The sequence below is a fragment of the Eleginops maclovinus genome, chromosome 3 (genome assembly GCF_036324505.1).
Source record: "Eleginops maclovinus isolate JMC-PN-2008 ecotype Puerto Natales chromosome 3, JC_Emac_rtc_rv5, whole genome shotgun sequence".
Taxonomy (NCBI): Eukaryota; Metazoa; Chordata; class Actinopteri; order Perciformes; family Eleginopidae; genus Eleginops; species Eleginops maclovinus.
The window spans coordinates 4,398,486-4,424,106 of record NC_086351.1 but is presented as its reverse complement, the minus strand read 5'-3'; the positions used below and the strand labels follow the sequence as shown (position 1 = coordinate 4,424,106).

Below are 25,621 nucleotides of genomic sequence, written 5' to 3'. Positions count from 1 at the left end.
GCAACGAGTGCTGAACACAAAGCAGTCACACAATGCGCCGCACAGAGAGCCACTTTCCACCAGATGGAGCTGTTGTGTTTGTGTTCCTATCATGAACATTAGATAAAACCTGAGGCATGTTTCATCCTGATCATGGTGTTTATGATGGAATAAAATCAGCAAATGTTGATTTTGACACACAATATTTACATTGTGTGTAAAAATCTGAATATCTAAATGAACTACTAACTAAAGCTGTAAAATAAATGTATGTAAAAAGTATACTTTTTCCCTCAGAATTGTTGTCAAGTATGAACTGAAACAGAAAGAACATACTCAAGTAAAGTAGAAGTACCTGAGATGAATAATACAGTACTTAAGTAAATGTTCTTTGCACCACTGCATACAATCCCCTGATAAGATTAAACGTGTGGCTCCAAACCTCTTGTGAAAGATGTGAAAAATGTGTAATCATACATTGAGTAATAACTGTAGATGTCAGAGAAGTAAAGAAGACACTACGTTACTTACATTTGACCATTCAGATGTTGTGCTGGATGAAAAGTAACCCTAAAGCAAGAACCTGAGATGTTAATGAAGATATGAACACGACACGTTATGGATATCCCCAAAACATTTATTATAAAAATCATCTGTATACATTTCCTCTTTTGCAAAGTTTTAAGGAACATAACTGAGGGAACATCTGCACATGGATCATGAAGGAAAACAAAAAAACAGGAAATGAGATTTTCAACTTTCAACTATTTTCAGAGTTTTGATAAACTGAACCTTAATTTAGTTTACAAACTAGCTGAGTGTAGAATCTGATAAGAAGCACGTACTGCTAGTAACTATCGTGAAGCAAACCACAAGCTACATCTTAGCTGCTGATGAGTGCACTTTGAGAGTTCTGAAGAAATCCAGATGTTTCACAAGATTTGAGAAATCAGAAAGTGAAACGACAGTAACAGCATGTCCACACTCTCGTAATGATTTAACATCAGTCTTATTGAAACACATAAAGCAAATGGCTGTGAATGATAGTTGGAAGCTGCACATATAAATGCACCTTATCAAAGAAATGTATCACTTTTCCCTCTGAGAACATTTTAAAGTCTTGAGTAAGCTGAAAGAAAATGATTCTGTCCTTTTTCTTATACACATGTTGCTGTATATCACACCATGACAGAGAAGGAGGTGTGTTCGCTTTCTGCAGAGCTGAATGACCCTGTGGTTCTCCTGAGCCTCCTCTCCCTCCATCCCTCCATCCCCAGGAAGCCTCTCTGTCCCAGCAGCCCCTTGCACATCCTGGCCAACTCCCTCCTGAACTTCACCCCCACGAAGCCATACAGCAGAGGGTTCAGGGCGCAGTGCGACAGCCCCACGCTCTCAGAGATCAGACTCCCCATGTCCACCACATGGCCAAACTGGCATCCTCCAGCAACCACGCCCAGCCGGTGCAGAGTGTCAGCCAGCTGGAAGCAATTGTACGGCGCCCAGCAGATGACAAACACCGACACTAAGGAGACGATGAGGCTGAGGGACTTGCGTTTTTGGCGTCGAGTGGCATTGCAGAGAGACCTGAAGATGCGGATGTAGCAGTAGAGCATGATCAACAGAGGGAGACCAAAACCAAGCACCAGGCTTACCAGCTGCAGCCCCACCTGCCACTGGGTGCTGTTCTCAATGAACCACACCTGGCACAGCAACGTCTTCTCATTTCCCGCAGTGTTCACCTCCACCACCTGTTTGAAGTTGATCTCTATTCCACTCAGGCCCAGACACACCACCCAGATGAGGGCACATGCAATCTGTGCATGGCAAGTGTTGCGTTTCCAGCCGGAGCTGACAGCATGGACGATGGCCAGGTACCGGTCGAAGCTGATGCAGGCCAGGAAGAGGATGCCACTGTAGCGGTTCAGGGAGAAGAGGGCGCCGGAGATCTTGCAAGCAGCCAGGCCGAACACCCACTTGTGAGCCCACTGCACTGCGAAAAGGGGCAGGGTGAAGGCCAGCAGCAGGTCGGAGATGGCCAGGTGAAGCAGGAAGGTGTCGGTCAGAGAGAAGGCGCAGGCTCCACCACTCTGAGAGTTTCGATAGCGCCGGATCACACACAGCACCAGCACGTTGCCCACCAAAGCCATGAGGAACACCAGGATGTAGACGACTGGAGAGTACCTCTGTCCAAAACTATAGATGTCCTCCTGATAGCACGGGGCATAAATATGGCCTGTTTCGGGGGACCAGGTTGAATTGTCATGTTCATAGATCTGTTGACAAGAGAGAGGAAGAGCTTTGTCAAATTATTGTAACAATTAATTTATTAAATAACAGTCAAATCTGCTCAGCATTTCACAGAACGATTATGCTGCCACCAGTAACAGTATTCTTCTTATTTAAGTAAGGGCAGCACTGAGATAAAAAGTCATGAGTCATGAGATTTCCAAGATTTCAATAAAAACAATTGATGCACCTGTTCATACTTTATTTATTTATACATATCATTTATGTATACAGGTTTTTAGTCATTACAGAATACGTTTTTCCTTCATTTCACGGTACAGCAGGGGTGTCCAAACTACGGCCCGCGGCCCCCTTTTAATTGGCCCTCAGCAAATGCTAAAAGTATAATGGAATGTGTCCACACCTGAAACTTGTGCTTTGCGTTAATAAGACCGATTTTCAAATAAATTGAGTCAATTAAAGTTGAAAAATGTTTCAAACAAATCATAGCCCAATAACTGATTTGCATAAATAACTTCCCCCTTATTTTCAGCAATCTGAGGCTCCTGTTTTAAGAAATGAGCTGCCAACTACATAACTGAAATCCTACGGAGAGCTGAGATGTTTCTTAAAGCATATTCAAGTATAAAGAAACATTTACCTACATTTGATTAATTTTGCTAACTTATAACTTAACTGATGAGGCCATATACCTCACCTCTAATGAAGGGCCCAGACCTTCTATGTTTGTATGTATGTGGCCCTCAGGGAGAAAAGTTGTACAGCTTTGGTTTTTTTCTTACATTCTGTTTTATAATTTTCTATACTTATTCCTGAATTTATTACTACACTATCTATGTTCTTGCAATATTTTGTTCTTGCATTATTTTATTTCTTTTTATGCCTTTGTGTAGTCTGTATGTTGCATTGTTGGAAAAGCCTAGGATTAAAAATGATAACCTCCAAAAACTAGATAGATAGATAGAATCGGAGGATGAAACCCTCTTTATTTGTCACATACATGCACACAGCAGAGCACACAGTGAAATTGGTCCTCTGCATTTAACCCATCCTAGTACTGGGAGCAGTGGGCAGCTATTGTGCAGCGCCCGGGGAGCAATGGGGAGGGGGGGATTTGAGGTGTCCGGTGCCTTGCTCAAGGGCACCACAGCAGGGCCTAGGAGGTGAACTGGGACCTCTCCAAGTAGCAGTCCACCTTCCATATTTCAACTACGCTGTATCTGTTGTGCATGCAGTATGACAATAAACTATTTCATCTTAAGTCTTTCAGATACTGCAAAACATGCGAGTGTCTGCGAGAAAATAAAGTGCTAACAGAGGCACGTTGTGTCTCCTGCTGACAAATGGTATCCACTCACCCAATAATCCTCTGTGGTCGTTGAGAATTCTCCCATGTTTGTAGAACTGAAGCCTGCAGCCTGAAACCCTCCAACAGAGACACTCATAAACACAATGAGTAAACAGCCTTTTTTGTCCCAAACTTTAGATAAAGGAGGATCAGAAAGAAGAAGTAATTTCAGGAACTGAATCTTTAGAGAGATGCAAACATAGTAGTAATAGATGAGTGTGTCGGGGAAATTGTGATTCATCTTTTGAACATCTGTCTGCAGCCAGCTCTAAAGCTCCATCAGACACACAGTCAGTCATGACTGCTGTCGTCAATATGGAAAAATACGCTGTTTTCTATCTCATACTTTATCTACTGCAGACCCCTTTATGCGTTTTATCTTTTACACTTCTTGCATAACGTCATGTTGGAAGGGAACTCAATTTATGGGAATTTGACCTTCGAGATTTTTTTCTCAAAACAATAGCACACCAATGGAGAAGTGAAAGTGCTTGGTTGGCAGAAATGTCAGTCTACACTCGCCATGTTCTTTATGTTTAACGTGCTTTGAGATATTAAACATTGCAATCACCTGTTGGAATAGCTGGGTAAAAAGACTAGTAGTAACTAGTATCCGTCGGTCGTCACAAATGTAGAAAAAGGTCAAAAATGGAAAAAACTCCACTTTTGCAAAGCTGAGTGCTATTTTCCTATTTAGTAGATACCAAATGATCGAAGAGAGTTCTTACCTTCTCAGAGGTTGTTCAGAATATGCTTTAAAGGAAGCAAAGTGGGTGATGCAGGACATCCTGGATACTATCTACTGTATGACACACCCTACTACAACTGGAGTAATCTTTTCATCTATGTAGGTAAAAATTACTGACTCTTTGGGGAAAACATGTTTGTGCTCTTGAAACTCAAAGACTGATACCAAAATCTGAAAGACTGCACCTCTCTGTAAAGGGAAAAAACACTTTTATCATACAGTTTAAATCATATTGTGATAGCGATTTGGAACCATCCTGCAGATGTCAGATATTCAACATCGTGGAGGTAAAAACATCCACCGAAACTATCTATGTTCTCAGAGTTTGAAAGTGTTATTGAAAATCAGTTAACTTGTTTTTTTTTTACATCAAACACACACAGCTCAGAAGCACTTTAGAGCTGGTTGAAAGACAAAGGGCAGCCATGAGTCAGAAAGCCCCTTTCGTCTTATTTCCACAAACCAGACCAGAGACAGACAGAATGGACAAATGGGCAAAACCCCCAACGTCAGAATAATTGTAGGACATCTTTTCAAAAACACTTCAAATGTGTGAGGAACTGAACACTCTTGTGGTTTAATCTGTCTGTACTGAGGGTCTTCTGGTGTGTCTTAACCTTGTTGATAGTTTTGCTTCCTTCTATCCACTTGTTTGTGTGACAAGCGGTGCAGGGCAACAGGAGCATATACTGTATATTGATATGTATAAAATCAGTTTAGTCATTACTTCATCTGCAAAATGTACACTTTTCTGTTGGCAAAGGGCCGTTTGTTTTACAGTGCACATGTTATGAAAAGCTCCCTTTGTCAGTGTTTGTCCTCGCACAATACATTTGTGTGTTTGGAGTGCCAATACGAACCACATACAAAAAAGAAACAAGACAATCCTGTCTGGGTTTTTTGGGTGTGTAACAAGCCATCCTTTGTCAGCCTAATTTTATTCATTTTTAAGTCTTATCTTTTTTTTCTTCTGCTGCTAAACAGTTTTACTGGCTTCTTTTTTACTTGTTTGTTATACTGCACATTGCTGAAGAGTCCCTAAACAGTTTGGTTTTTGTTCTGAGCACAATGAGGAATAAAGATCTTTATTTATGAGCTTGTTCCACTTGAATGCGCAGCTCAACCCGTGCAAACTACTTAAAGTCATTTCAAAAGACTAAATGTATTTCACAATCTTATATTCTAGATACAGATCCCCCAGATTTAGACTTGTTTGTATATTTTAAACTAGTGATACTTAAACAACAAGATGACCAAGATGCATAATAAGCAGCTAGTGCTCTGTAGTGGACACATTAGGAAATGATCCTGTTTCCAAATATCTTTAAGCGTAGTCTGGATTTTCCGAGCTGCAATTGAATTCTCGTTTATTTTCAAGCATTAGGAGTATGCAACTAAATACATTTATGGGATATTTACTTTGTTATCGGATGCCATAGTGAGGGTAGGGGGTTGGTTACATGTATTGTTGGAAAAATATCTGTGTTTTTATTTGCTCTGTCTTGTCCTGGCAGGTTTTTCTATAATCCGAGTATAATTTACAAGAGTTCATGTTTCTTTCCAGCTTCAATGCGATTTAAGGCCACACCTCCCTAACCTACTTAAGGGTGGAACTTGATCTGTGCAGTAATTAAAGAGTTAAAAAAAAGAAAGAAATCTTACAGTTTCCTGAAAAAGCTCCAAAATGTGAGATGCAAGAAATGCTCATAAAAACTTTGGAGTTATGACTGTCTGTTATTGCTTTTACCAACTCATAATCATCAAGCCTTCCAATAAATGATACATGATGACATTATATATTACAGATATCATATTACAAAGAAATAAACAAAAGGTTAAATGTTGCTTCTATGGTTAAACCACGCGAGTTGCGTACATTGGCTTCACTTGCTTATTGTTTGGAGTCTCACATACTCCACTGATGCGTGTGTTAAGAGAAGAAGGGAAAACGTGTTTAGAAGTGGAAGTTTAAAAGGTGGATAAATACCTATTAAAGATTGTTAACAGATCAAACAAAGTTATGTTTTAGAATGCTGTTATGTATTAGCTATGTATAAAATATGTAATCCTAGTTTGTAAAGGGTGGGGGCATTTTCTTACAAACTACTGACCAACAGAGAGAGCTGAAGAGCTGCTGTTCCCAGTCGTTTACAGACAAATGAATGGACATTATCCTTACCACACGTAAATCATGTGTGGGTTGGTCTCAATCCCTCTCAGACATCACATAAAAAACTCTATAATAATCAAACGCAGATTTATTGGGAAGTGCTATGTAAAGAGTTTTGATGACTTCACTAATGGCTCATTTACACTGAGGGTATTTGTGAAACAAGTTTTCAGTTTGAAATCATTTTATGTAAAAAAGCTTCTCTTCTAAAAGCAGTAAAAGTCATATAGTTTTAAGTGATGAAACAATATTGAGTAGTTTCTTTTGTGCTGTTAAGGATCGCGTGTCTGTTTTTAGCAGCGGGATATGTTTAAAAAATGTGACCAGTATAATGTTTTTCAATTTAAGTTATGTTTCATTTGTCTTTATAAACACTTTTATACTCTTGACTTTGCTTTTGTCTTGTGAAGTTGTAACCCCACACTGACTGAATTATTGTTTCTTATTTCTTATGGCTAAAAGGAATTGAAAGAGGATACTTATATAAGCAGTTCAAATAGGCGATGTATGCTAAACATTGAGAACCATTGAGAACCTGTACCATAACTAAAAGACTAATTGAAGTGCAAGAGCTCAAACAACCTTTGTTTGAGCTCGTTTTTATTATTTTCCCATTCAAACTTCAGCCCACAGTGTGTACACACACCACACCTGCACTAAAAGGTAGAAGCTAGTCTATAATTTGCTATAATACAAATATGCTCTCCATGCCCACTTTGTTCTTCAATCACGGCACGCTGGTCGTCTCACCCTTTTGAAAGATGATACGCCCCAAAGCCAAACACTTTTGTGTTTACAAGGTGTTTGCACCTGCCCAAATGGTCATTGCTTGTCATTTTGTATCAGCACTGAAACTGGGCTACGGTGTAAGCGTGATGTCACACTGGGTATAAGATCTGCAGCCATGCATTTGACCTCCTGTTATTGGATTGAGCCTGTGACCCGTCTCACTGTAAGACCACCTTTTCAGTCAATCTACCAACCTCAGGAGGTGAGATGCGATTTGAAGCTGTGTTTCCTCAAAAAACAAGGTTTTCCATTCTTGCTACATGGAAGAGTCTGCAGGATTTTTATTCAGATTAATTTCAGTAACTTATTCTGCTGATTAAATGCCTCCTTTTGTGTCAACACTAATGGGATAAGCTTGAATTGGCTCTAATTGGAATGAAGAAGCATTGATGGCACAGGACGGAACATGGAGCAAGATATTTGATATGGCTAAAAAATGTTATTATTGTTTTACGATAGAACAATATCATCTGTTTTTACATTTTATAGTTCTGTTTCTACTTACAGTAATGGCGTTCCAGTCAAATGTGATCAGCACGCAGCCTCAGGTCTCCGTCACTCAGTACACGGTGTCGTCCGGATCTTCAGACTGGAGTTCAAACGTGTGCGACTGCTGTGAAGACTGTGGCATCTGTGAGTGTTTACCTGTGTGTGTGTAACAGCAAAACGAAATTAACCAACACTATGAAATAAATACCAAATTGATGACACGTCTCTCACCTCTAGGTCTTTGTGCAACGTTCGTCCCCTGTATCCTGGGCTGCCAGGTGGCTCAGGACCACGGGGAGAGCTGCTGCCTGCCCTGCCTCCCAGGGGCCATGATCGCTCTGAGGACCAGCATCCGCGACAAATACCACATCGATGTAAGTCTGAGCACACATTTAACCTTTAAAAAGCAACGGCACAGATGATTTTGTACTGCAGAGATGATGCTGTAACTGTGAAATCTGGGCAGTTAAAAATATATCAATGAGCTGAATCACTATTTAGTTTTTTGGATGAGAAAATAGATATTTATCTTTAGTTTACTGTTCTTTTGTTTCTTCCCAGGGCTCTGTGTGTGACGACTGGGTTATCATGGGCTGCCTGCCTTTATGTGGACTGTGTCAGATGGCTCGAGAGCAGAAGATGAGAGGATAGAAAGATTTTTACATTAAAACTTATTTTAAAATGGCAAAGAAGTGGAATATTTGGAAATTGGCTTACCTTGGTTTGGACAACATTTCAATTAAATCAACATTGACATGACCTAGGTACAGCATTTCCTAAATAACTAGAAAAGGTTTCAAAGTTAAGAGTAACTGACTGTTAATACGACTGAATTGTTGTTTTGTGACTTTATTATTCTTTAATATGAATTACATATATATGTGTTTAAAAAAACAGAGACATGGGCAGTGATTAATTCAGGTATTCCTCAACTTCTTTACTGAACACTGCAAATTAAATGACATACCATAGTGACATTTTGTTCATGCAATACTCCTGAGAAAACATGGCCAAGGAAATAAAGAACACTGACTTTTCATTTACTCTAAATAAGCAAAATTGGATTTGTGAATTTACCAACATCGTATGGCTCAGTGGGTAGAGCAGGCGGCCATATACTGGGGCTTGATCCCCATGCGGTGGACCCGGGTTTGAATCCGGCCTGGGTCCCTTTGCCGCGCATCTTCCCCTCTGTCTCCCTGTTTCTGACCTGCACTGTCACTGTATTAAAAGGCAGTGGTTGCCAAAAAAAATTCTAGAAGGAAAAAAAACAAATCCTACTTGAAATCATCTAAATACTATTTATCTTGCATGCAATGCTCTTCTTCAATATTGTATCATCATGTGTTTTCTAATGTTACACAAAAGTAGATTTATATGAATGTGATTCAAGCAACAGTATTTCAATTAAAACCTCCTGAGATTTTATGGTTGTGACTGAATATGGAAGTAAAGAAAGGGTTGTTCCTCTTTTTGATTCAGCGAGTGTTTTGCTTTTCCTCAAAACTGGACACTTTTGGGAGCAGTGAAGTGAAGGGATCAACTTCGTTTAAACAGGTGATGCAAATAATTGTTTAACTCTTATTACAGCTATTTTGTGTTTAGGAACTTCATTTTAAACTCCTGGCAAGTATCTTTCTGATCGGACAAGGTTGGGGTAAATACTGACGAAAACAAGAAGTAGACTTTCCACAGGATATCATTATTGCAGATTATTGCCGACTGTTTGTTAGATTAATCATACCTTGTTTAAAGTACAACGTATAGGACACAATGACATAATGGGAGGATGTCTAACGAACAAATATAAAAGGATTATGCTCACATTAGTCACACGAGGATTGGCACAAAATGTCACTATCATTTTGTGGTGTTTAGCACATTTCTGTAGCAGTAAATTACAAGAGAAATGATTTGCTGTTTAGACAACGTGGGAACCCATTTCATGCAATGATTGTATATCATACAAAGAGTGAAGTATGACAAAAAGAAAAACTAAATGTCAGGAGAAGGAGTAGAAGCTCATGTCTGAGCAAAAAGTGGATATGAAAGCATTACTAAAGAGGGTGGGATGTGCACACACACACACACACACACACACACACACACACACACACACACACACACACACACACACACACACACACACACACACACACACACACACACACACACACACACACACACACACACACACACACACACACACACACACACACACACACACACACACACACACACACACACACACACAGAGTGTAAAAACCACCATTAAAATGTGGTTGTTTGTATTTTGGGCTCCATTTCATGCATCAGTTTTATTCTGAAAGCATCAAAGTGATCTTGGTAAATACAAAACAACTTGTTTATCTTAAATCCTTCATTATTTGCATCATGGTTTCCGTAACAAATTTGTATTTATATATTCAGGGTGCGATTTGACAAAAAAACAGAGGGGGGGATGTTTTTTTTAATTTATTCATAGACAAGAACATTGGACTTTTAACTTGCATAACTAGGGAGAAAAAAACGCAAAAAGTAGACAGGCCCTTTTTTCGGGTCCGTGGATTAGTCCCCATCACAACATGGCAAAACTTTTAATAACCCAGACATGGATTTCTATTCAACGTCACAAAAACATGCGTACGCACTAACAGGCAGAAAGCACCATAGAACAGCATCAATGCTCTCCATGAAAAGACCCTCCAATTAACTTAAATCAAACACTCAAAATAATTCACTAAATAGCACAACGTGCTGTCAACACTCAGGGACAGGTCTGGAAAACTAGACAAAGTAAACAGTCGGCTCTGGTGACAAATTTGTGGTGGCTTTTTCGTTTTTCCTATCGGGGCATTGTCTGCAGCATTTCGGCCCTCTTCTATCCACAATTCTGCAAATGGGTCCTGTACAGTAAGATGATATGCTGCTCTGAACGCGTTTCATGTTTGGTTCAGCGCTGTTTTTCCTGCGAAGTTCCCGCACAAAAATGTTACAATGTTTTTGTGTTCGATGACGTTCAGAAATATGCACCGTCTGCCAGAAGGCTGCTGAATAGCCTACTCTGATGTAAAGACACTGAAGATCGTTAGATTTCAAGAGTTTAAGTAGGCTAGCAGTTAAGTTGCATTCATCGCTATCAAGGGGGGGAAATCCTTGTCCCCACCGGAGATCAAAATAATTTAGCAGAGGTAGGGATAGGAAAACCAGAGGGGGGGAAATCCTCACCATCCCCCCCTACAAATCGCACCCTGTATATATTTATATAGCTATATCTGTAGTATAATTTCTAATTCAAACAAAATGATCCCCCTTATAGCTTATAGTATGTCTATGCTCCTGTAGTGTCAGCACATCTTCCTGCTACTAACTGCTGTATTTTAGACTTTTTTTTAGAAAATGTTAATGATCCAGAATATTTATATTGTTTATATTTGATATAATATTTTTCCTTCTAATTTTTAATTGGTTCTGAACTGCTCGTTCTGTACCAAAATAATTTCCCAAATTGTGATCAAACACTGGGACTACTAAAAGAACATCTCACCTTATCACAATCAGAATCAAGTTTATTGCCAGGTACGTTTACACATACAAGGAATTTATATATATTCAAATATTTTTAGGAGTAAGTAATTACACAAACTTTACATTTAAATATACAAAGCACCTTAAAAGCTAAATCTCAGTCTCTCTTATCCACTTTGGCCTTTTAACGTGACCAATTTCACAATCACCACGGATTTCTCAGCAACACCATTGCTTTGGGACTCGAGGTAATGTGAGTTTTTAGCCCATGTGACATCAAATGTTTCAAAACTGTACCATTATCAGGAACAATAGTCTGTGGCTTCTGACCAAGGCTGCTTTGAGTTTGTGTCAGAGCAGAGGATGTGCAGCTTAAAAAACCTGCTTCTTAAAATATAGTAATGTGAGAAGTTATTTTCATTGTTCCACCTAAACAGATCAGTGAGGGCGGTTTACCACTGCCTGCCTTCGACCTTAAGGCTTATCATGTTGAGAAGCCAGTGAACAAGAAAGCTGGGGCACTTTTAAACCATCTACTCAATAAACTTGGTTATCCAAGGCATAAATGGGATGCTACCGGCTCTCTGTTAACACTTTTAGTCTACATCTCAGCACTGTGAGGTAGGCATTACGATTATCTCACGCTTCAATATGGTGTCATTTAAAATCTTATCCTGACGGTTTCAGTATTGCTTCTATGTTAAAAAGGCATATTTTCAGGCCATCATTTTAGATTTTCTTCTCAGTTTACTGAACTCTTCACTCGGTGTTCACATTTTTGTTCAGCTTTTGCTGCTTTTTAACACCCATTTCTTTCCAGTGTCTTCAACTAAATCATGTTAGTTTTGTGGTGATTGTTTGGTGTAAGGTGATCAATAGCTTCTACATACTGTATCGTAGCTGCGTTTCCATGATGTCTCGTGATGCCACGTGATGTGGCTTGTCAGACAGTGACTTCCTGGAAGGGATCTCAGTGTTTCCCACAGGATTCTTAACTATGGCTGTTTGACTTGGACCCCCTACTGTAGTCCAGAGGCCCCTGTAAGAAAAATACATACATTTAAAATCTATTGCATTAATTTATTAAACTTTGAGAGCAGAATTACAGTATAATTATACAAGTATCATAAACACATTGGTTGTATGGATATACAAATCTCATGTACCCACTTAACTGCATATTTACAGACATGTACCCAGTCTGCATATGCACTTCCACACATGTATTATACTGTATGTACAGTACATAGTTCTTTAATTAGTTTGTATTTATTACTTTATCATACCTCCTTTTTCTTAACTATTAAAATAAACACTGAGGTTTAGTAAAAAAAGTCACACCCACAACTCATGACCCATTTCACTGACTGTGTGCTCTCCATACCTTGACACACCTGCAGCATTGTTCCAGTTGTTGCATGTCCTTGTCCTGATTTCCCTTTGCTCTGCAGCGTTCCTTTACTCCATGAACCTTGCTTCAGCAGAAGTCACATGCTGAACTTCAGGGTACTCTCCGTCAACACCTGGGTTTCCATTTCTCTTGTCTACTTGGTGCATTTCCTTTTTTTCTCGGACCGATAGCATTGATCATAAACAGTCTGCTTATGCAGTGAAACTATTGGCACTATATGTAGTTTTAAGCTTGTGCTACAACATGACTTCACAATGTCCAGATGAATGCATTACAAAACAAACCACACAGTCTCTACTCATGACCTCACCCTTAGCATAATTATATTTTTCACAAGTCTTCTCAAAACTGTCACTAACTCACTGTCTTTTTTGAACATTTTTCTTACCAAAAGCTTCTGTGAAGAGGTAGGGAGATGTAGTGAGCGTGAGGGGGTTACTGTTAGTGTCACTTCCTTAATCTGGTTTTGAAATGTGTATGAATTGTGATAAATCTATGGACTGTGGTCTGTTTGGAAGCAAAAAGCATGATAGATACATTGCCTGTAAAACATGACAAGTAATGTAAATCCATCCTTCTTTCCTCAGATTCCCATACCACCTTCAGTTGATGAACACGAGGCCCTCTTCAAACATTTGCAACATATAAGAGCAAACCAAACCACCAAAGAAACTGACACAAACGATTTAAAAGGACAACGTTTCAAGACAAAATGCAGAGTCTCATTTATAGGCTGCTGTCAGCTGCAGTTGTTCTTGGTGCAGTTCAACTCACCAGTGGTTACAGCTACAAAAACTGCATTGAAGAACATTACTCGTATGGAAAAGATTTTAAATGTATCAATCGGAAACACACGAAGATGAACAATATTACAGAAGACCTGCCGGAATCTGCCATCAATCTCACCATCTCAAACAATTATCTGGGGGTCATTCCCGACAACAGCTTTGATAATCTCCCAAACCTTCGGCAACTCCGACTAGAAAATAATCAATTAAAGACCATCAATCAATTTGCTTTCAACAAATTGCACAATCTCCAATCTCTAAACTTGTCCCTTAACCTCATATCAGAGCTTAACCCTTCTGTGTTTAAGGACCTGCACAACCTCACCTTTCTCTCGCTGGCAAACAATAAACTAAAGCAGCTCCCCGAAGGAATTTTCTCCACTCTTCACAATCTGAACACTTTAATCCTGAGCCGAAACCTTCTGACAAACTTTTCAGAGATTGCTGAGTCTGTGTCACATTTAGGAAAGCTGACAAAAATAGATCTTTGTTTCAACAGTTTGACCTCTCTCAGCCACTCAAATGTGTCACTACCGAAATCCCTCACTACATTATATTTATATAGAAATAATCTGTCTACATTAGGATGTAATCAATCGTTTCTCAAGTACATCAATGTGCTGGATCTGTCTTACAATCAGAGGCTCCCTACGATAGCTTTCGAAGGAGTGGATTTAAGTAGTGTAAACTATCTGCGTTTGCGTTCAACAAGTGTCAAGGTCATGGAGTTTTTAAACATCAGCAATATCAATGCATGTCACGTTGATTTCTCTGACACGGGCCTTGAAAACGACAAACAGGTCAGGGAGTTATGCATATTGTTAAAGAAAAAAGTGAAACGGATTAAAAATGTAGGCCTGGGTAGTAACGAGATTGTATCTCTACTATACGACACACTTAACCAGTGTCCGACGTCACACAGGCTTTGGATCTATCCCACAATAACCTGAAAAACATAAGTTGTCTTAACTTTCTCGATAGACAGACAAGTCTTAAAAGCGTCAATTTAGAACACAACCATCTCACCCTCCTGAAATCCTGTAAACCACAGCGGATGGGTAATTTAACAAATCTTGAAGATCTGAGCTATCGTTACAACCGCATCCTATCGGTCGGCTCTCATGCTTTCTATCGAACACCAAATATCAAGACACTAAAGCTCAACATAAACACAATAGCTTTTCTCGATCGTAAAGCTCTCAAAGGGTTAAAAAAGCTGGAGACACTCCGTTTGGATAATAATCTCTTAACTGATTTGTTCAACGACAGCTTTGAAGATATTTCCAACCTGCAAATCCTTAACCTACGCAACAATCATATCTCTGTCATTTTTAATGGGACCTTCCACAGTCTAAAGCATCTGACCACACTGGACCTGGGAGGAAATAAGATCGCTCATATCGAGCCATCTGGCCTTGATGGACTAAAAAGTCTCTCCAAATTCTATCTCGATGGAAACTACCTCAAAACGATTGAAACTTCCCTATATCATGTATTTCAAGACACACTAACTGTGCTGGATTTAAAAAATAATCAGATTCACTTCCCCTTTGAAATGACCAGTTCACCATTTATGAACCTCAGCAAACTGAACGATCTGAAATTGGACGGGCAGCGGCCGCATGGCCTCACAGTTTTACCCGACCATTTTTTCCGTGGGCTCCACTCACTGCAATCTCTGTATCTAACCAACAACAACATCTACCGTCTTCCTCCTGATGCCTTTGATGAACTGACAAGCTTAAGTTTCCTCACATTAGATAACTGCTGTGTAGGGGTGGCACAACTACAGCCAGGAGTCTTTAAAAACCTGAGAAATTTGACCAGATTGATTGTGGAAAATATGGGTATTCAGAACTTCACAAAAGAGGTTTTTGGGAACCTGACACAGTTAAAAACACTGCAGCTCAACCGCAATGTAATGCAGAGTATTCGTGTCGACGCACTAGAAAGTTTACCTCAACTTCACTACCTTGACCTACGGAGTGTTCCTCTAAGCTGCACCTGTGAAAACAGCTTGCTGCAAAACTGGACAGTAAACAACGTAAATGCCCAGGTGGTCTATCTCTTCGATTTTATGTGCCCAAACCAAGCAAAAATCAGATTCCACAACTTTGACACCAACGTTTGTTACATAGATTTGGGGGAGTACTTGTTCCTCAGCACAGCAGTTGTGATCTTTCTGTTCACAGTAACTCCTTTACTTTATGTCAAACTTTACTGGAAAATGAAGTATGGCTACTTTGTGTTCATTTCTTGGTTTGGTGAGCAGTGGTGCAGACTCAGAGATAATGAGGAAAACTGCAAATATGATGCATTTATTTCCTATAACTCCTCTGATGAACAATGGGTCATGGACCAATTAATCCCAAACCTGGAGGGAAATAAATCGTCTTTTAAACTTTGCCTACATCACAGGGACTTTGAGCTGGGCCGCAATATTGTGGACAACATAGTCTCTGCTGTATATAACAGCCGTAAAACTATTTGTGTAGTGAGCAGGAAATTCCTAACAAGTGAGTGGTGTTCTCTGGAAATCCAACTAGCCAGCTACCGGCTCTTCGCTGAGCACCGGGACGTCCTCCTGCTTGTGTTTCTGGAGCAAATCTCTGAGAAGCAGGTGTCGTCCTATCACCGCATGAGGAAAGTCATGCTGAAAAAGACTTATCTGCAGTGGCCTAGCTCGGACTGCCCGGACCAGATGCATGTCCAAGAGCTGTTCTGGAATCAGCTACGAAGGGCAATAAGATCCGGGAGCAGACAAGAAGCAGAGGAAGTTAACACTGATGATCGTGAAGAACAGGAACCTGGAAATACTGTGACTCACATCAGATGAAAATATTACCTCCTACCTTGAAAAGACTTGACGATTTCATTTGTGATTGTTGATACAGACCTTTCAGCATGGTCAACTATTATCAAATGTTCTGCTGTTTGAAGAGGGCCATCATGATGATACATTGTACTGTAAGACTACAAACTTTTAATCCATAAAATCATGAATCAGAAGTGTCATCTCATTTATTGTGCTCATTTAAATTATATTTGACACTTTTGTTTTATTACACAATGGTAACAATATGTTTATTTCACTTAAATGTAGCCCACATACACAAAATATATGAAAATGCTTTCACAATAGCACACCTGAAGAATTTCCCATTATAACACCAGTGTTAAAGATGATATGTATACAGTTCTGCACATTCATTTCTTTTCCTAAAATGCAAACAATACATAATTGTGCGTTTCTTTATCGCAGCAGAAATGGGACAAAAGAATAAAAGGGGTAACTCTTGCCATGTCAGCTACTGCTATTACATTTAATACTGTGTTTTTAATTAAAAAGAATATGAGCACACACAACATCTTTTTTTGCTGTAAACAAAAACTCTTGGTGGTTTGAATTAAGTGAGAATTGTTTTTTTTAAGTTTGCCAAAGAAAGGTTCATAGGCTTGTCTCTATGCAGAGTGTCACCTCATATTAGTACAGTCTCATCGGAGGGAAGGTCCACTGCTCGGGGCTCGGGAAAGAAGAGAGAGGAGCTGCTGGATCTTTGTCTATCATGTGAGATGGAGGGTAATGCTTCATGTCATTGTGTTGGGACCTGAGGTGAGGGCAAGTAGAAGGATGATTGAATTGGCTGTAAGGATGGAAACTCTTTTGGGTGGAGAAGGAGGGAGCAAATGAATATCTGTCAGATTGAAATGGGTCTTTTTCCTGGGGGAAATGCATTAGCTCTGCAGGACATCTATCTGACAGCTGTGTTTGATAAGGAAAGAAAGGCTGGATGGTGCGGCTTCTCTCTGCTCTGGTGTCGTCTATAATGCTTTTTTCAAAGGAATCAAAAGTAAAGTCTGTATTACTCCTCTTTCTGTTGAAGCGCTCTTCCCAGGTGTCGGATTCAGAGGCTGTTTGTCTCCAGCAGGAGGGTGGAGAGAACAAATGATTGTTGGCTGTACCTCCAGAGGGCTCAAAGTCCATGCAGAACTGGGGAGTGCAAGAAGGTCTGAGGATGTCATCCAAAATGCTGACAGAAGTCTCCACAGGGCTCGTCAACCAATCAGCGATCTTTACATGACAATCAGAATAGAACTTAAAATGACTAGGACAACAGTGGACCATATGTTAAATGAACTAAATTAAAGGAGTGAAGTTAAGATCTTACCGGTTCCATGTTTTGGTTTTGTTGTGGCCTGGATTTCCAGTTAAAATGTCTACTTCCCGTTGTTCTGAAAGGTGTGGTTTTCTGGGTGTCAAAACATGGCTGGCTAGCAGTTTTGGCCTGGAACGCTGCTTGGAATACATCTAAAAAGGAAGAGACAAAACTGAAACATTGCCCACAAACTATAATGGAAATAGTGCTTATTACTGCTTTTATAATACAAGAAATGTGCTAATGGTTATAGTGAAAACATGCAGTTCTCATTCTTATTAAATTCAAGAAAAATGCCACTTTTAAAAAGGATAGGATTATATTTTATAATAATAAACTGTCATAAATACATTCTATCAGGTTTTCACTGCTGTGTTCATAACTGCCATCAAGAAATCCCACCAACCTAATGTGCTTTTAATGACATTAAGGGGTGACAAAATCTCAAGTCTCATTGTTTGCATTAATGTAAGGTTAATTTGTTGTACAAAATTCACTAAATCTAAGCAAGGAAGAAACACTGCCCATAAAGGTAAGACAGTAACTTTTAAAGATGCAGAGCATGCAGGACAGCCCAATCACGTTGCTGCTTTTCTGGATGATTGACAGCAGGTGGTGATAATATTTGTGGCTTGTGATTTATTTGTTCATTCAATACAATTTAATTGACATGCGAGTACATGTGGTGATGTTGCAACAAAGTCAATCAACAAGAAGACTGAAAATAAGTGAATTTACTGTAGATTTAAACAATTAATGTTTGTAGTTAGCTTTGCAATGGTTTTATAATGAAGTAAATGTATTTAATGCATTTTGAAGGCATAAAGAATGCAGTGTTATTTAAACTAATGAACAGTATAATTAATATTGAGAAATACAGATGTTTTTAATACCTATACTAAAAAGAAGTCAAAATCACATTGGACCATGTTAACACGAATTCAATCCTAAAATGTACTACTACTCATTCCTAGATTAGATTGTGAACCTCGATATCTCAATATAACAGTGGTGTAATGATACAGAAAGAGGATAAAACATATTGCAAGATTGACATATCACTTCAAATCAACTCTAACATTTAACAAATCATCACGTTTCATTAAGACAGAAGCATCTAGAATTACAGAGCTTACCTGGAGGTAGAAGCTCATCCATCATGGTCGACTCCTGATTTTGGACTTTCTTTGAAGGATCAGCACCAAAGCTGAGGCATCGCTGCACCTCCTGTAGGTTTTCCTGAAGGCGGGATCCGTGGTTCTCCCGTAGAGCTCTCAGCAGAACATCCCTGCTCTCTGCCACCAGGTTTCTCCTCTTCAGTAGTGGGAAGCGCAGAGAGTCACACAAACGTTCTGCCACAGCCTTGACCAACTGAGATACACCGTCAGGATCTGCTCTTCTGGGATGTAAGTCAGAGTTGTCAGCAGTGTGTGAGCTGGAAACCTGAAGGAGGCTTGGGCTGACATCATGAGCCTGTGTTTGATGGACAGCAGACTCCTGGTTCATTGGGGTGTGATCCAGAGCAAAAATCACATGTCCTTTTACCTTCTGGTTTAATGTTTTCATAACAGTGGGAGTCAGCAGAGACTCCTTATCAGACACGAAAGGGTTAATCTTCTTGCTCTTGACTATCACAACATCGCTGGAGCTGTGTTTGGATGAGGAGATGCTTTTAACACTTTCCGAAGAAAGCTCAAGTTGTTGTTGCGCCCTCTGCCCGGGTGTTATTTCTGATACCTGACTCATTTGGTTATCTTTCTTCACGCAATCATCATGGACTGTTTGTTTTTGAAATGGCAGACCTTCATCATTATCAGCAACCAACAAATCATGAGTGGTGGATGGAGAAGGAATATGAGATGTTGAAACTGGACGTGAAGTAGCATTTTTGTTTTCATGTACTTGCTGTCCACGTTTCCTCTGCTCACTTAACAAGCGTTCAATGTCGATAGACTTCACCTCATGGTTGAACAGGCCATGGTGACCTATCAGGCGACTGTCCGTAATTATACTGGGCTCTTGTGCTGCAGGAATGATGCTTGGAAAAGATCCCTCTCTCCTTGAAGGACAGTGGAAGCTACTTTGACAGCAGTTCTTGAAATGTGCCGGCATGTCTTTACTGATTTGGCTGCGGCATTGATGATGATGTGACTTGTACGCTGGGAATTCTTTCACATCACCTCTCATCTGACTCCTCTCCTTGCGGCTCCTACGTCTTTTCATTTTGTTCTGCTCACCTGTTTTACTATGATGTAAACAATTGCAGTCTGCAGTAAATCTGTTCACTGAGCGAGGGTTTTTATCTGCTGATTTTAGTTGATTGTTGAAAACATTTAAACATTTTTCTTTGTCCGATAAAGCCCTGCCACATAGGTGACTCATGCTGCAACAGTTTCTGTAGAAAGATAAGCAAAGTTAGTCTGTTTTTACGTCTGTAAGAAACAGAGATAAGAGAGCCAGGTCACCTTCACAGGATGTTGCTGCACCTCAGTGATGCCAACTCTTATCAAGCAAATAACTTTTTCATGACTGGTTAAATCCAAATGTTGACCCTCTGGACTGTGGCCTGCAGATTATCCATACTGAAAAAGCATACCAAATATATTTTCTTCACACTTTACTGTATGACATGACAGAAAGAGTCTCGTCTGTGGATAATTTCACAGACACTTGACATGTACGGTGAAACACTCTTCACATGATCATTATATCTAAATATTCACATAACATTTTTGAATGAGGATTTTTATATTGTAGGTGGTCGTTTTTTCCCCTATTTACCTCTAAAACCAACTTGCCTTGAATGGCCTTCTACTGTACATGATGTAATTTTGAAGCCAATTAAAAACAAAACATCACTAAATTAAACTATATACAGACAAGGCAAAGGTTTGGTATGCTAAAATGATTCTATTCACAGTATTTTCTTTGCAAGGATGTTCAATTTGTCCCAAATTCACCTGCAAATCAAAAAGATCGAGCCATTCTGAATTAGCTATGTGACAACAACAAAGGCAACAGCATAAAGGCAACGCTTATTGACCAATTATAGATGTTGTCTACAGGCAGTTTGTGCTCTCTGATAATGTGTATATAAACTACAATAACATATTTGCAGTTCAGACTCGGTCAGCCGTATTTAGCAAACATCAACACATTATTATGCCGTAGTTTTCAAAAGAGTACGGGTGGTGGCAACAGTGCACATGCAGCCTTTAGCTGGTTATGGTATTTAGATGAACTTTTAATTGATAATAACTGGGAAATCTTTTGGTTGACAACAGGATTGTGTATGACTGTAAAATAGATTCATATGAACAGGCCAACAAACAGAGCATTCTGACATAAGTCATCCACTTTGATGGCATTAGAGTGTCTCTTCTCGAATGCAGGGCTCACATCTCCACCATTATTTGATAACAGAAGTACCAAAATCATTCCTTTTTATGGTGGGAAGCCTTATAGAAATAACCAGGGAACCAGTCTTTAATTTTTTATTCCAATAACTTCGAAGCAATTACTTCGTGCACACTTTTGTTAAGGCTCTTAACTGAAGACTGTTCCAGAATAATTCGACATGGTATGCATGTGGGCTTTCACAGTGCTTGCTAAATGAATACACAGATACCATTAATGACACTTTTTAACAGGCACCTGCGCCCCCTGTGGTTCCACATCTCAAACAGCTGTTATTAGGATGTAGCCTGATAGCTAACATTATGCTTGTTAGCTAGTTGGTTAGCGAACAGGTGAGGGCAACATCCACCACCAGGTGCACTCTAACTTTAATCACACGTGTAGGAAGTTTAAGTATGTGGCTTTATCTGCTGCGCAACACAGTAACTAACTTTAACATTGAGCCCATGTCAGGCTATACAAAATTAAATCGTCCAAGAAACACTTTTAAACTAACTTTAAATCGTTGTTTACAGCGCTACTTACCGTCAATCTTTGTCTGCCTCTTGTAAATCTGTCGTTGCTCGGCAACATTTCGTAGCTGTTTCTCTGCGCAGCATCAACTCTCACGAGCGCCAACGAGCAGGGCGAGTTCATTTTCCAAGACGAGTGGGTGAACCCGTATTATCTTTTATATTCCTATTAACGTTAACACTCTTAAATTGTCCATCTCTTTATAAAGTGAGATCTTAAATTTAACATAAAGCATATTGTATTAAAATTTGTCAAACAATTATCAAAAAACATGAAAATATATTTGTTGTTACCCATGGACAACAATGGTACTGGCGAAAATAGTGACACTTTACTTCCTGAATCTGAATTGGGAGTTGACGATTTTTTGATTTCATGGTAGCCTATGTTCAGTAATATCTTTAAATGTAGCCTTTATATATAGCTCTGCCTTTTCCCTTTTGCACAGTATAGGTTTGCATAAGGTTGACAACAATCTGTGTTGCTGTGTGTGTGACACCAGTATCTCTCTGTTAAACTACATCTATCTTGCCTGTCAGCAAGTAGGCTAGCTACTGTTGCTAATTCTTCCAACCTCCTTAGATTTAGCAATTATAGCTGCAGACTTTTGATCAATCGGTTAGTTTTCCATACCAAAAACACTACGTGACCTCTTTCCCAACACAGCTAGAGCCATGAGTGCAGAAGACTCAAACCCAGCCGCCACACCCACTCTCCGTGAGGACACCGAGGGAGATGCACGATGGATGTCTTTGGTGTGTGAAATATTGGATTATTCTGACTTGTTGTTACCTATTCCATGGGTTTAACATAGCTACAGCATTACTACAACCATGTATTACCTGGTTTCCCCAGTATTGTCTTGCCCTAGTTTTTGTGAATTTACTGTTAGTCATAGTTGTGTAGGTAATGTAACACAAGAACAACAATGCTAATAGATGCTTCTGTACATTTGCAGATTTTATTCAGATTGACATAGAAATGTGCACTGGTATTTGATCCACTGACACATTTTAATCTAGTATTATTATGTTGGTGTGGGCCATGCATAAAAATACATTAATCTGTAAAAGACAAGAGATGCTATGAGTGTGATTATAGGTAAAAGCTCATTTCCATCTGCAGTCCATGCTAATTCTAGCTAATGTCTTCCCACTTCTAAATAACAAAACCATTTGTGTGCATTTATTATGTATCAAAAAGGTTTTAAGAATAATTTCCTAGTTTGTATATGTTTTAAATTGTTATTGTTCTCTTTGTAGCACAATCGCTTTGTTTCTGACAGCAAAGACAAAGAACCTGATGTCCTGTTTGTTGGAGACTCTCTCATTCAGCTCCTGCATCAGTTTGGGGTAAGTCACATTTTCCTGTGTCTGGTTCTGTAAACATAGTTTGATGGATTATCTTGTTGTGTTCTTTAAAATAATGTGAAGTTCTTGTTGTGCTTTGTCTGTAGATATGGCGGCAGCTGTTCTCCCCTCTCCATGCCCTCAATTTTGGGGTGGGTGGTGATGCAACACAACATGTGCTGTGGAGACTGAGCAACGGCGAGCTGGATAACATCAGCCCAAAGGTCTATATCCCTGCCAAAAATAGTGAACATGATTGTACTTGTTTATTCAGACAGTAGGCCCATTGTGCTTTATGTTTGTGCTTTAATCCAGTCTCCAGGTGTATTTCCACTAAACTATTAGGGAGGCTATTCATAAATGTCTTTCTCTTCTGTTTTTTTAGGTTGTAGTGCTGTGGGTGGGCACTTTCAACTATGCTCATACTCCTGAACAGATCTGTGGAGGCATCATGGCTATTGTCCAAGTCATCAAGAACAAGCTCCCAAATTCCCGCACTCTAGTACTAGTAGGTTCATACGACCATTAGACTGCACAGTGATGCCAATACGTTTAGTTTTAGTTGCAATTAACAAACAAAAGCCCTACGACACTGTGTGAACTGTTTGGAGATATGCTAGTTTTCACACTCTATTTAAAAGACTTTATTGTTTGGGGGAAGGCTGAGATGCAACAGCATGGGCTACTTACTGTATCTTTGGTTGGGCTACAGACTATTAGGACATAACTTCTGACATATGGGTGGGAAACTGTTGACTCATCAAGCCTAATTTTAATTTTCGGAAACAAACCTTAGATGTGAAATATTTGTAAGAATGTTACTAGGATAGAAGTGTCCAACATTAAAAGTAACATACCTTTATTTTCCAGGGTTTACTGCCTAGAGGTAAATCGCCAAATCTTCGGCGGGAGAGAAATGCCGCTGTGAACAAGCTGGTGCAGGAGGCTGTGGCCTCCCTCCCCCATGCCTCTTTCCTCAACGTGGACCCAGGCTTCGTTCACTCCAATGGTAGCATCTCCCATCAGGACATGTACGATTACCTTCATCTGACCCCGCAGGGCTTCCAGGCTGTGTGCGAACCCCTGCATGCCCATCTCAAGTCCATGCTAGAGAAGCCTGCTGAGAACTGAGCAACCAGGGCACAAAGTCACAGTTCCACAGTAGTCCTCATCCCTGTTCCCAGAGGAGAGCACTCCACTTATTAACACCTTATATGATCAATATAATTAATTATTTGGGCCTAAGAGCCGTACACATTATTAACACATTAAGTCCTCTCCATGGGGAGGGTTGGTAATCAGATAATGGAACTATAGAGGTTTTGTTGTGGATATGATACCGTCAGAAATGTAACATGCTGTGCTGTACAGAAGCAAAGTCTTGCCTTTATTCCCGTTAAACATCTGATCCACTAGCTTTTGATTGTCAAAGTGTTTTCTCATAATAGAATATTCACATTCCTCTGACACATGGTAAATAAGACCAGAGCCAGACAGTGAAAGGAAATCTGAATGCTGGAAAGCACCGTTATAGATAAATAAATCCAGATGTTTATTGGTTGAAATGGAACTTTAAAAAAGACGCAGCAACTTTTTACTCCAATGTAGATATGCTATAGCTCAAAACATTCGTTGCTGCTACTTATTTAAAGCTTTATAACCGGGATCTCCAGTTTTCACTCAAATCTCTCTAGGGACAAATAAAGCCTAATTTACCTTAGGATGGATAAATGATTTTCCGAAAAATTAAACTATGACAAAATGTATTGTCCATCTGAGGCTACTGGAACAGGAACTAATTGGAAAGGGGTGCCAGTATATGTCTGGCTAAAAAATGTGGAAACAATACTGCCCTTACCAGAAAACTGCTGTAATTTGCCGCTTTGGTTCCCTGAGTTACGTTCATTTGTCAATAGCTTTATTTACTCCATGATGTCTGGTGTCTTTTGTATATGTTCATTTGAATGACCAAATGTTTTTTCATTGACTATAACTATGTTTACTTGCCTTTTACCATGTGACATGTCTCATTATTGTCTTTGCACCTTTTTTGCTTCACCTATTGTAACATTAACATATTTTGCAAGGAGAGGCTGTGTCTTGTTTCAAACATAGATGTTTTTAAGTAGGTTGTGAAGTTGTATACATATATCTCAAAGTTACTTGTGCTTCAAGTGTAACCTCAACTGCGACATAATGGTCAATCAGATCATTTAAAAAGGCTTTACACTAAAACGCTTCTGAGCCTCTTATATGAGGGTTGTGCTACAGAACTTGAAATGATGCTTCAGGATGGCTGACTGTGTAAGTGATGAAAGAATGCATTAAATATGAAAAAAGTTTTAGTGTTCTTTGGTTAATTAATCAAATCTGGTTGCTGAAACTGAGTCATTCATGTATTGAAACTAATGTAGTGCAAAGTGTTTATGCCTTATGCTTTTGGGGGTTTTCCCTTCACTGTAGTGTGTTGTATAGGTTTTTTGTGTGTAAATGGTCTGCAAATGCTAAATTCTCTCCCCCCCTGAAACACCTCCATAGGACTCCTTTATTTACTTCTCTAACATAGTGACATCACTATGTAACAGTCACTGTTCTATTGCGTAGCGCCCAAACACATTGTAAGTAAGGGACGTGAGATGTCTAAGTGCTTGACCAATCCCAACAGAACCGGCCAGCTAACCAATCAGA

The 25,621-nt window shown here is 39.5% G+C and overlaps 5 protein-coding genes across 11 annotated transcripts; 3 read left to right on the top strand and 2 right to left on the bottom strand.

Moving 5' to 3' along the window:
- Positions 1-595: 595 nt before the first annotated feature.
- cxcr3.2 (chemokine (C-X-C motif) receptor 3, tandem duplicate 2) lies at positions 596-6,115 on the bottom strand. Of its 4 annotated transcripts, none has more exons than XM_063878342.1 (3): positions 4,303-6,115; positions 3,585-3,644; positions 596-2,252 (listed from the first exon to the last, which is right to left on the bottom strand). In XM_063878342.1, the coding sequence occupies exons 2-3, from the start codon at positions 3,618-3,620 to the stop codon at positions 1,158-1,160; spliced, it is 1,131 nt and encodes a 376-aa protein (XP_063734412.1). In that variant the 5' UTR covers positions 3,621-3,644; positions 4,303-6,115; the 3' UTR covers positions 596-1,157. The 4 variants fall into 4 exon arrangements, with proteins under 4 accessions (XP_063734412.1, XP_063734411.1, XP_063734410.1 ...); XM_063878341.1 differs by lacking the exon at positions 4,303-6,115 and adding an exon at positions 4,146-4,300; XM_063878340.1 differs by lacking the exon at positions 4,303-6,115 and having other exon boundaries at positions 3,585-4,122.
- Positions 6,116-7,311: 1,196 nt separating this feature from the next.
- On the top strand, positions 7,312-9,251 carry cnfn (cornifelin). Its single transcript, XM_063878412.1, has 4 exons — positions 7,312-7,483; positions 7,789-7,914; positions 8,008-8,144; positions 8,332-9,251. Exons 2-4 carry the CDS (start codon positions 7,791-7,793, stop codon positions 8,419-8,421), a joined length of 351 nt encoding a protein of 116 aa, XP_063734482.1. The 5' UTR covers positions 7,312-7,483; positions 7,789-7,790; the 3' UTR covers positions 8,422-9,251.
- Positions 9,252-11,804: 2,553 nt separating this feature from the next.
- tlr21 (toll-like receptor 21) lies at positions 11,805-16,506 on the top strand. The gene is given in 3 exon segments (XM_063878270.1): positions 11,805-11,919; positions 13,297-14,406; positions 14,409-16,506. Coding segments are annotated over 2 exon segments (2,910 nt in total). The 5' UTR covers positions 11,805-11,919; positions 13,297-13,421; the 3' UTR covers positions 16,334-16,506.
- Positions 16,501-21,722, bottom strand: si:dkey-250k15.4 (uncharacterized). Of its 2 annotated transcripts, none has more exons than XM_063878298.1 (4): positions 21,597-21,722; positions 18,791-20,049; positions 17,667-17,806; positions 16,501-17,569 (listed from the first exon to the last, which is right to left on the bottom strand). In XM_063878298.1, exons 2-4 carry the CDS (start codon positions 20,034-20,036, stop codon positions 16,982-16,984), a joined length of 1,974 nt encoding a protein of 657 aa, XP_063734368.1. In that variant the 5' UTR covers positions 20,037-20,049; positions 21,597-21,722; the 3' UTR covers positions 16,501-16,981. The 2 variants fall into 2 exon arrangements, with proteins under 2 accessions (XP_063734368.1, XP_063734369.1); XM_063878299.1 differs by having other exon boundaries at positions 16,501-17,488.
- On the top strand, positions 21,535-25,274 carry pafah1b3 (platelet-activating factor acetylhydrolase, isoform Ib, gamma subunit). Of its 3 annotated transcripts, none has more exons than XM_063878395.1 (6): positions 21,535-21,719; positions 22,251-22,339; positions 22,847-22,936; positions 23,041-23,157; positions 23,319-23,441; positions 23,804-25,274. In XM_063878395.1, exons 2-6 carry the CDS (start codon positions 22,259-22,261, stop codon positions 24,062-24,064), a joined length of 672 nt encoding a protein of 223 aa, XP_063734465.1. In that variant the 5' UTR covers positions 21,535-21,719; positions 22,251-22,258; the 3' UTR covers positions 24,065-25,274. The 3 variants fall into 3 exon arrangements, with proteins under 3 accessions (XP_063734465.1, XP_063734463.1, XP_063734466.1); XM_063878396.1 differs by lacking the exon at positions 21,535-21,719 and adding an exon at positions 21,945-21,962; XM_063878393.1 differs by lacking the exon at positions 21,535-21,719 and having other exon boundaries at positions 21,915-22,339.
- The last annotated feature ends 347 nt before the right edge of the window (positions 25,275-25,621 follow it).